The sequence below is a fragment of the Sciurus carolinensis genome, chromosome 11 (genome assembly GCF_902686445.1).
Source record: "Sciurus carolinensis chromosome 11, mSciCar1.2, whole genome shotgun sequence".
In the NCBI taxonomy this organism is placed as follows: Eukaryota; Metazoa; Chordata; class Mammalia; order Rodentia; family Sciuridae; genus Sciurus; species Sciurus carolinensis.
Window position 1 is genome coordinate 15077705 of NC_062223.1, and position 11436 is coordinate 15089140.

Below are 11436 nucleotides of genomic sequence, written 5' to 3' on the forward strand. Positions count from 1 at the left end.
AAACTTAACCAACATAGAATGGAAATACACTAAAAAAGTGAATGGAAAGCACTAACTTATGTTCATCAGACTGAAAACAAGTAACATGAATCCTGAAGGTGTAGGACAGGAAAAAATTATTTCCCCTTTCTCTCTAAGCATACCTTTCAAGTCTTCTTCCTGATTTGTCACATTACTTGGACAAATACACTCGACCACACCTCCTGACATAGCTCAATATTTGCTGGAGTGCGAGGGGCTGAGGTAACTGAAGAAGGAAATTTCATTGCCCTCTGCCCATCATCCAACCAAGCCCTCAATATTCCAGTCCGCGGCTGGAGAGATGAGGTGTTCATACCAGCTGCCCTTAGTGGGGATCCTATTGTTTCTTCTTATTCCAAGCCAACTATGCAAGATCTGTGGTGAGTACAGTTTCAACTAAAATTACTCCAGTGTGATAGTCTTCTGAAAGCTATTATCAGGGTACTCTGCATACAGTTAACTAAGAAAAGACCCTGTATTAGGTCTGTGTGCACTTCACCTCCACGAGGGATGGAAAGGGTAATAAGAAACAATGAGAAAAGTTCTAGAAGAGGGATCACAGATTCCATATTAACCTGCCTGTTCTTCCTATGCCCCAATCCTCTCTACTACAGCACCCCTACTAAGTAACTCTCTACTTTATTCATTTCCATTGATGGGAAACTCATGATCCCTTAAACTTTTCAGGATCATAGAAAGTGATCTTGTGGTTTTGAAATGCAATAGATTTTTCTGCAGTTCAACCCATGACGTGGGTTAACTCATTGTAACTACACAGGAAAAAATAATGATAATAAGTTCTTTCAAACAACGAAGTCTGCTCTCATCATCGATGTGTTTAGATATTTCAAGCTGCATCTCTTCCTCCCTTCCATTCTTTCTATTGGTTATAGGCTAGAGCCCCATCATCTCTGAGTATTAGCCCCATAGACTGTGTAGTTCTATTAAAGAATAGAAAGGAAAACCAGGTCTGGGTCTAGTTTGACCCCTTATTATCTGAATGTCTCAATATTTCTAAGTTTCTTCATCCATAAAGGAAGATAATGAGGAAGAAGTGTTGAAACACTTGACCTCTTGAAGTCTGGAGTAGCCCTCAGGTGCATGATTTCTTTTTTGTGAGTCTGTATCCTAGAATTAAGCTTTAAACCAATCCAAAGATGATTAGATGGTGCCATCTACAGTTACATATTCCTGGTACTCTGTAGCCAAGAAGAGGAGATCAACACCATAGGAGACAGACTTGCATTCAAGCCAAGGCTAAAACACAGAATCTTCCAACTCACATTCTTCTTCCCAAACTATCTTTTTCCCAGCCAGATCCTGAGAATAGGAGACTTCCATGGAGGCTTTGAAGTTCAAGTCATTGCACAGAATAATTAATTAAATTTGTCTTTAGTGGTCAAGGAAGTTGATTTGAGTTGCTGAACAGGAACTAAAAAGTCTGCTTTAATGCCAGAAAAATCTGCTGAACTGGATGCTTCCACAAAACCTCAGAAGTATGATTCACAATTGTCCTATTATACCTGCAACAAACTGTGACATTCCTACAATCACTCCATTCATATCTTCTTGAGTGTTTATTACAGTGAACAAAGTGTGCAAGGGAAACCACATCCCTTGTACTCTCTAAGTATGACAATAGGAACTCCAGTTACACTGTAAGTAGTAACATATGGAGCATTTTACCATGTATTAATATCCATAATTTTTAAATGAAGAAACTAAGGATCAGGGAAGTTACATAACTTACCCATAGTCATAAATTAGGGAGCAAAGAACTCATTCAAAAGTGCTCAACACAGGACTCATGTTCTTCTCACTGTCCCACCAACCCATGAGACAATCTGGAAATGGGAAAATGTGGGGGCTATTTCTCAATATTATAAACAAAATGTCTTGTGTTTTAGGTGGTAACTAACTCTACTTATTCTCCTTCAAATCTTTAAGGGTTCTGGATTCTCTTACTTCCACAATAAAATGGAACTTCCTTTTATGCTCTCTGCTGGAATTTGGGGATATTGTAGGACAAAACTAGAGGACTTTCCAAAGGGAGTGTACTGCTAAGTAATAATCTTGATGCCTGGTCAGTGGGCAGTCAATGCAGTTTAGGGGTCAATCACCAGTGTGACATAATTTTTGTCTTAGAATGAATTTTCTCAGGATTAACCCAATAATGCTCAAAGATAGAGAATAAAAGAACTGAATAGAAGAAATAGAAAGGGCAATGGATAGGAGTCAGAAGACATGTATTCTAGTTTCCGCTAACCTTACAATTATGAAAATCTCTTTAAGGACTCTCTCCAGAGAATGATACTAGATATCCCAGGCAGGACCAATATTCTGCCAGTACCCAACTCACAAGATGTTAAAATACTGAAATACTACCATGCTACTTGTTACAGGAGTAATGAAGTTGGGGAGGGTTCTAGTCCCACCTCTGTATTATTTCACCAACAGCTAGTAACCACTGGATTTATTTTGGTCTGGGCCATAACTGTTAGTAAATATTTTAATATAACCAATATAACCCTTGTTCCTAGTTTTAATGTTTCATGAGCATTAATACTGTTATGTAAGTTACCTGAGCTCAGAACCCAAAGGGGGCTGTGGACCACAGTTAAGAAAGTTGATGCTAGAGAATCAACCATACAGCAACCATCGAGCTTTGATGCAGTCATGTCAATACTGAACCTCCATTTTTAGTTAATATAAGGGGGGATGAAGCCACCTTGATCTATCTCCTGATTGTATTGCCATATTATTCTTCCCTCCTCTGCCACAGAGGTCAGTAAAGAAGACTTACATCTGAACCTTCTGTTGAATACAATGATCAATTCGAAATACACCAGTGAAACCCAACCTGCGAATGTTCTGTTGTCCCTCAGACTTATTGGGATTCATGACCAAACCCAAACCCAAAGGCTCGTCCAACGAGTCAAAAACAATGTGGAAAGGAAAGGTGAGTGCTTATGATCTATGGAAGGTTTAAGAAAAGACCTACCTATCTAAAGAGATTATCTCCAACAAATTCGAAAAATTATGTGTCCAAAGTACCTCTGCTACATCAGTCCTGTGAAACCTGAAGTGACAAAAGAGTGCTTCGCAGTATCAATCCCCTGACACTCACTATAGAGCTAGCTCCCGCTTCTTTGGATCCTTCGGGAAGTCACAAGGGAACACAAAATATGTAGACTCTTACCCATTGAAACTGTGTTGTAAACCAACTGAATTTACACATGGGGATATGAAGCACAACCAAAAAAGCTTAGAGTAGGGAAGCATCTGTGGAACAATAAAAATTTGAACTGGGTTCAAGTCCAGGGTTATCCTTGAGCCAGTCATGTTAATACTGAACCTCAGGTTTTGAGTTAATATGAGGGGGAAATGAAGTTACTCTTTCCTCATTGTATTATTGTTAGAGAAGGCTGAGAGTTTTCATACTCTATAAGGCAGAACATAAAAATCAATTATTAATGTCCTAGCAAGATGGCAACATGAAGATAGAAAACCCAAAGGTTTTGGTATTTATCTATTCTTCTTATCTTTTTACATTTTTTATAAATATTACATGATTTCAGAAGGATTCCATTATTTCATGAAAAAGACTAAGATCTAGCTTACGCTGATACAGGACAGCCATAGAAGGCTCTGCTTTGGGAATAAAAAAAGAGAACAATAAAATTTTAGTGTACAGTAGAACAGAAGGAAAAAAGAAGTTATAAGCAATATAAGTCGCAAGGAAGACAGGAGGTCAAAAAAAAAATCAAAAGCATGTGTCTTGCTGAACTTGAACACTTTTCTTTTCAGATTCAAATTTAAGCTCGGGACAGCTTGCTGTGATTATACTGGCTTTGGGAGCATGTCATTCCCCTGATGAAATCTTTACATATGATAAGCATCTGCTCAGTCATCTAGAAAATAAATTCCAAGGAGAACTTGAAAATATGAGTAAGAATCCAATGTTCAGAAACCCTGACCAACTCTGTCTTCCCCTCCACAGATTCGTAACTGAGTGGTCTCCCTCCAGTCTCTCCTCCTCGTCCCATTCATTCTGCCACATCCTTGCAGGTCGCCGTCCCTCCTTCCCTCTTTCACTGTGAATCCTGAACTTCTTTTCAAATTGTGTTCAACTGAGCATTGCCCTACCTATGTCAAGGTCTCCTTTACACACACACACACACACACACACACACACACACACACACACAGTTCTTTAGTCCTCCGGGAGCTTGACTTTTTGACAAAAAAATGAATACCAGAAACAGCTGGACAATACAGGACACTGAGTCATAAGTACCAAAGCATCCAAAGTTAATAAAAGAGTTAAAAATGGCCAAAGTATTTTATCACTGCGAAAACAGGTTGACCGTGGTGGCTGCTAGTGAAATGCATTATTTTTCTTTCAACTCCCACCTAATATATATCCTATTATTTATTAACTTCCTCCAATCCCATCTTCTTTGCGGTACCTCCAACCCAAGCCTCTCAGCAAGAGGCTTGGAAGTAGGAGACCCACGTCCCAGTCCTAGCTCTGTCACCAGCTGAATATCTGGATAGAACTTTAATCTCTTCACTGTTAACTCTCCTCAGCTCTAAAATGAAAGGAGTTAAGTTAAATTTGGTGCCCTTTAAAAGTCTTTAAATTTCTTGGATTTGCTGATCCTATGGGTGACCTCTACCTTCTCTTACTTACTTCTCTTTAAATATACATAAGTGGGAATAAAGCAAGTAGGAGTAGATTGAAAAATGCATTACCCCAGGACCACAAGTAAATATTTATCCTTTTCTCTCCTCCAGAAGCACACGATGGCAATCCACTGACCAACTTCTACCAGCTTGGTCTGGACGTTTTGGCTTTGTGTCTCTTCAATGGGAGCTACTCGGCCACCGAAGTTGCTGAATTCTTCAATCATTATAAAAAAAACTATTATTTTGGTGGTCAGTTCTCAGTAGGTGAGTCACTTAAGCCAATTCCCTTGGCAGAGAATACAATCACAAGTAGTTCTTGCCCTTTGGATAGAACATGAGAATATTCATACAAAATATTTTAAAATGCATAGAGTTTGAGAAAGAAAATTCAGTGCAATTCATTTCACTTAACACTGCCTTTTTCTCTAATTTACTGAGACAACGTGGACATGTTGATTGACGAACAACACAATCTTTCCAGTGGCAAAGTCCAATATTTTAATCAAGTAAAGGAGAAGAACTAATTTCCCACTGCGTTGGTTTAATCATTCAAAAGAAGTCTTCTCTAGATAATTAGCATTGGTGCTCAGTCCCTATGGATCAAGATACATGGGCTCATCTTTCTCCAAAAAGGTCAAAGCAAAACACCATTCAGTATTTCCGAATAGAATGTGAAACTTCCCATATTCCTTTTCCTGTAAGGGAAAAAGGTGCCATACTAAGGAGCAATCAATATCAAACAAAGAAAAGAGTTCTTATCCTTCCTTCTTCCTAACTCTTGCTTCATCCTCTCCTTTAAGGAGATTCACTGGAGAACAATTCTGTTAACTGCCATTTTTATTCAGTGTAATGGACTGATCAGAACATATAAAGACATTTTATTATCCTGGGTTTTCTCAATACCCTTGCCAATGTGGCTTAAAGGTTGAAGAAAGATTTTAAAAGAAGAAAGCAATTCTAGATCTAAAAGTGGAAGCTAGAGAGAAAAAAGCAGGGAGAGGATTTCATAAAAATGGAAGGGAGATGGGTAGAGTAGAAGATAAGGATCAGCTAGAGGGATAAATGGAGGTTCTGAGCAATGAAGTCCTGCATCCCTAGAAATTCCTTGGTCCAAGACAAACTGGAACCTATCATCAATGTCAACCTATCATCAATGTCAACCTATCATCAATGTTTTGTTCCCTGACAGATACTGGTGCAATGACTGAAAATAGAAGGGACATCAGTGGAGTAGAGGATAAAGAGCAGGCAGAGGGAAGAGTGGAGGGATAGGGAAGGTAATGGGCAATGAAATTGACCAAATTACGTTATGTACATGTATTAATGTATCACAACAAATCCCATGATTTTGTATAATTATAATGCACCAGAGTAAACTAAAACAAAAATGGAAAACTGTTTATGAAAATGAACTTACAAATCCATACATGGTTTTGTGGTCACAAAATAATGTGTTAAATATGATGCACATGACAACTCAACAGGGGGAAGGAATTGTGAAATATATGAGTACTTAGTGCTAGAAAGATGATTGCCATATCTTGAAATCCTTCTCCATTGTCATCAATCAGCATGACCAACCATTCTGGATTTTCCGAATTTGTCCTTTTAGCTAACTATAAGTCCTACATCCCTGGAAATCCCTTGGTCCAAGACGAACTGGAATGGTTGATCAACCCATTACCAATGTTTTGTTCCCTGACAGATACTGGTGCGATGGCTGTCCTGGCTCTGACATGTGTGAACAGGAGTCTAACAAATGAGCAGATTAAGGCAGATAAGAATTTAAAGAAAATTGATGAGCTTATAAGTTTCCTGGTAGAAAAGATTATGTCTGAGAAAAAAGAAAATGGTCTCATTGGAAACACATTTAGTACAGGAGTAGCTATGCAGGTAAGTCAGAGGGTAAAACCAGGTGACAGAAGGGAGTCACAGAAGAGAACTATACCTTGATCCTTTATTATTGACCTCCTAAGATATTATCATTATTAAATCTTATTATTATTATGTTTCCTACACTATTTTTCTTACAACCCCATCTGAAGTATATTCTTCTCACCTTCAATCTTTACCTCTCCATATCCAATGCTTCTATGAAGCTTTTCCTAACTAACATTTTTTTTTTTTTTTTTTTTTTTTTTTTTTTTTTTTGCGGTGCTGGGGATTGAACCCAGGGCCTTGTGCTTACGTCCTAACTACCATTTCTTTATGAAATTTGAAAGTCTGCTACAACCTATTTTGTTCTATCACAGGTAATTTCACATTTTACCACATACTGTTGTTTTGTCCATTCATCTTTCTTTCCAAGTAGTAAGCGATAGTGCCAGTATTTGTTGAGCCCTATTAACTAAATTAATGCACGTGACATCGTAATGAGGAAAGAATTATCACCTCCTTTTCCTAGAACAGGAGCAAGAGTCAGAGTATCAGTAAACTTCCCTAATTTTACAAAGCCAGAAAGTGGTACAGATGGGGATGAACCGCAACAGTTGTTCTCAAAACTCACACTCAGTACCTGCACTATCATGCCTACGTTCCTCGAAGTCTGCCACTTTTTCAGCATTCCTTCACTGATTTACTTAACTCTAAGTGATAGATACAAGAATAGGAGAAGGAAGGTTTAAAAGGAAAAAATAGAGAGTCATTAGGATGAATAGTTTTTTGCCAGACTGACCCAGGGTGAGAGGACTTTCAGAGGAATCCCCCGGGGACTGGTTAAAATGTAGACACTCTGGTCACTTCAAGGCCATGACCTCTCATTCCTACCGTAGGCCTTTGCTCGTACTACTCCCTCCAGCTCAGAGCTTCCTCCTCTTTTCTCCCGCCAACATGCCCTCCTACTGCCAATGCTCACCTCAAGTACCACCTCCTCCAATGAAGTTTCTCCCCAGACTCGCTACATGGATGTGAACTCCTCTCCTTTTTTGAAAGACAATGTCATTATACGCTTCTCTTAGGGCATTCATCTTACAACAGAGCACCTTTTACAACAGTTTGTTTTTTTTATTTATTGAGTGCATCTGTATGATAGGTATTTTTCCAGAACTGAGGTACAGGAGTGAATATGACAGAGAAAGTCTATTTCCAATGGAGTCACTGTAGCTTGCATTACACAATTCCCCACTCAAACTAGTCTCTAACCTTCCATATAGTGCGAAAGATACCTTAATAATCTAAGGTGTTTCCTATGTTGTCAATGTTCAGTAAATACTCACCGAATTAGTGAGGCGCCACCTTCCACCATATTTGAAGTGTCTCTGACTCTCTTTCTCTCTCACTAGGCCCTCTTTGTGTCATCAAATTATTACAACGAAAGTGAATGGGATTGCCAACAAACTCTGGACACGATACTCCAGGAAATTTCTCAGGGAGTATTCAATAATCCAACTGCTGCAGCCCAGATCTTACCTCCCCTGATGGGAAGAACCTACTTGGATGTTGAAGACTGTCCTTATGTCTCTGGTTTAGGTATAAGCACTGAAGGGTAAACTCTTGCCTTACAGTGTGATACCCAAAGGATGTGAGAGGCAGGAATCCTTAGGGACTGGAAGTGAGGAGATAAGTCTCTAAGCCATAGCAGTTTCCAGAGAGAATTTACTTCATATTACAACCTTAGGGATTACAACCACCAAAGAACTTGTTCTCACGGTGCAGACCTCATTTTTGGTTCAAACAGAGAAGTGATGTCTGTCTCCAAAGAGATGTTTTCTTATTGTTGGATATAGAAATTCTCCTTCCAAACAAAGCATCATTTCCATTCTATTCACAGTATCAAAGATCAATATTATGTTTCTGACTTTCCTTTATTCACGCCAAGTTATTCTTTGGGAAATAAGACATGGGTGGAAAGAATATGGCAGTAACCTTAGATAAATGTATCATGAATTATTTATTAAAACAAATGATTTTGGAACAAGGTGGAAAGAAAGGAGACATTTCCTTCTATCCTCCTTCCCTCCTGGTGCAGTCACTCACAGACTCAGCGACCTTGGGCAAATGTTTAACCTCTAAGCTAATGTAATTTCTAATGTAGAAAATGGTAACAGTGCCTCACATAGGTTTCGTGAGAACTGATTGAGATAATACAGGTAAAATGAGTATGGTATTGGCTGGCACTCAATATGTTCTTAGTAAATATTAAGAAATAAAAAGAGGGAGGACAAGCATTGCTGGATTCTGTACCAAAGCAAAAAAAAACAAAAAACAAAAATCAGAACTCTGTGAGAAATGGGCATTTGGCCAGCTGAACTGCTTAAACAGCTGGGAGTTGAGCCCAATGCCAGCATTCACAAGCTGGGTAGTCTCTGGTGTTCATTTCTGTTCTAATCATATGAGAGATCTGCCCCTTGATGACATTTGTTCCTTCTAGCAAATTCGTATCTGCATAAAGAAAAGAAATCCTTAGATGGGGGTGGAATAGGTGTGCAAACTGACAACATACTTATTCTTTTGCATATCTCTGTCTGCTTTTCTGTCTCTGTCAGATACATTCAACATCTCCAATCATGTGCCTGAGTCTGAAAGATCTAACTCATCCTCACTCATCATGGTTTATTACTCTGTGGTAATCAATGAAACATATTCTATCAACGTCACTGTGCCAAATGGTTCAGTCTTCCTAGATGTGATGAAAGCAGCTCAAAAGAAGAATGAGACGACATTTGGGTATGTCTGACCATAACCTAATGCTAAGGTATTTACTGTAATTTTGAAAGACTTGATTAGTATATATCTGCACCTGAATACAAAGTATATTTAAAACACTCTGGACTAATACTTTTACTATCTATCCATACCTCACAGCAGGAGTTAAAAATAGGAAGTAAGATTATTTTCACCTCCTAGCACATAAGTTAATATTCACTTAATGAATTAATGAATCCCAGTATTCTCTCTTTTTTCAGCAAAACTTTAACAAATATGACCTTTTAAATCAGACATCTGTGTCTAGAAGAGTGGTTCTTAACTACTTTCGAATCAATGAATGACTCCTTTGAAAATCAGATGAGGGCTGGGGATATAGCTCAGCTGGTAGAGTGTTTGCCTCACAAGCACAAGCCTCGCAAGCATAAGGCCCTGGGTTCAAATCCCCAGCACCGCAAAAAAAAAAAAAAAATCAGATGAATGCATTGAAAGCTCATCTCAGAAAAATTAACAGACACACGAATTTTGGCATTTACATTGGGAATTTCATAGATGGCCTGAAGTCTCTCCATTTCCCCCTTTCAGGAGACTTAGGGACCCATAAAGTAAGGTTCCCTGACCTCGCGAGGTCAAATACAAATTTAAGATATCTGTGCCTCTGAAAAGTATGATTTATTGGCTCCTTAAATCCAGTTGAAAATTATTTATTGTATCTAACAACATGGTGTATGATGCTGTAGAGAAAATCAAAATAATCATGTGTATAAATATATGTAATGTATATACATATATATAATAATATAAGATATTAAAAGACTGACTTCAAGGGCTTCCAGGCAGATCAAGAAATCTGACTAAAGAATGTGAAATAGATACTGACCTTGCCATTTTGTAATACACACAACTTGAAGTATCAGATCCTTTCCTGGTTGTCTTTCCTAAGAGAAAATCCACGCATTTACAGTGCCTTGAGGTTAACGTGAGGTTAACGTTTTCTTCTACTGCTCCAGTACCTTCAACAGCTACTACCTGAGGGTGTGAGGCTGCAGCAGTTAACTGCAAAGTGTGTATAAAGGCAGTGGGGGAGGCAGAGCCACGGCAGCACATTGCCACTTCAGCACAGAGTGTGGAGAGCCTGCATCAGAATCCCTGGACAGCTCATAAAACGTGCAGCTTCCTGGTCCCCAGCCCAGACCTGAGAATCCAATGATCTGAGTATAGGACCAGGAAAATCTGTATTTTTTTGTAATGTACCCAAGTTATTCTTAAAAACATTAAAGGATCTCCTCTGAAAATTCTAAGTTCTTATAACTCTTTCCCTATCCCCACAGTTTCACAATGGAGCAGAGCTCATGGGGCCCCTACATCACTTCTGTTCAGGGTTTGTATGCCAACAATAACAAGAGAACGTACTGGGAACTTCTGAGTGATGGCAAAGCCCTGAGCCAAGGTAAGGAAGACAGGTATCGAGAAGATTCATGGAGTGAAAATGCCCAGAGTTTTCAGGTGTGAAGGCACAAGTTTTTGAGGGAAATGGGTCAAAGTGTTGGGCAAGAGGCATCCAATGGTGAGTCGGTGATCAAATCATTTGACCTCTCTTTCTTCCTCTTTTCAGGAGTTGGTAGCTATGTTGTTCATGAAGAGGAAAACTTGGAAATTCGATGGAGTACATACTGATAAGCCCAGACCTTCGAACAGACCTTTTGCAGTGGAATTCCACGCAGAAATTAACCCAATTTCTTTCTTTTCATTTATCTGAAAACCTCATATCTATCTCTCTCTCTCTCTCTCTCTCTCTCTCTCTCTCTCTCTCTCTCTCTCTCTTTGAATAAAAGATCAACAATTATACAAGAAAAGCAATTTCTTATCAGTAAATTTTCCAAAGGACTTTATAAGTTATTACAGGGATGATCACCTCAGGAAGAAGAGACTAGATAACATGTCTAATAAGCTGGGTTCTGCTCAAGCTTCCCCCACTATGTGGAGGACCTTGGGCAACTGCAGAAAATGAAAATAAAGTTCTAGGTCTAAAGCTGCAGCAGCAACCAATGAGACCAATGAAAAGCTCACAGGGACACAGGT

The 11436-nt window shown here is 38.9% G+C and overlaps 1 protein-coding gene across 1 annotated transcript; it reads left to right on the top strand.

Moving 5' to 3' along the window:
- Nucleotides 1-238: 238 nt before the first annotated feature.
- Tcn1 (transcobalamin 1) lies at nucleotides 239-11184 on the top strand. Its single transcript, XM_047515921.1, has 9 exons — nucleotides 239-401; nucleotides 2804-2980; nucleotides 3829-3969; nucleotides 4819-4974; nucleotides 6416-6603; nucleotides 7992-8178; nucleotides 9195-9375; nucleotides 10686-10804; nucleotides 10970-11184. The coding sequence occupies exons 1-9, from the start codon at nucleotides 323-325 to the stop codon at nucleotides 11029-11031; spliced, it is 1290 nt and encodes a 429-aa protein (XP_047371877.1). The 5' UTR covers nucleotides 239-322; the 3' UTR covers nucleotides 11032-11184.
- Nucleotides 11185-11436: the final 252 nt, after the last annotated feature.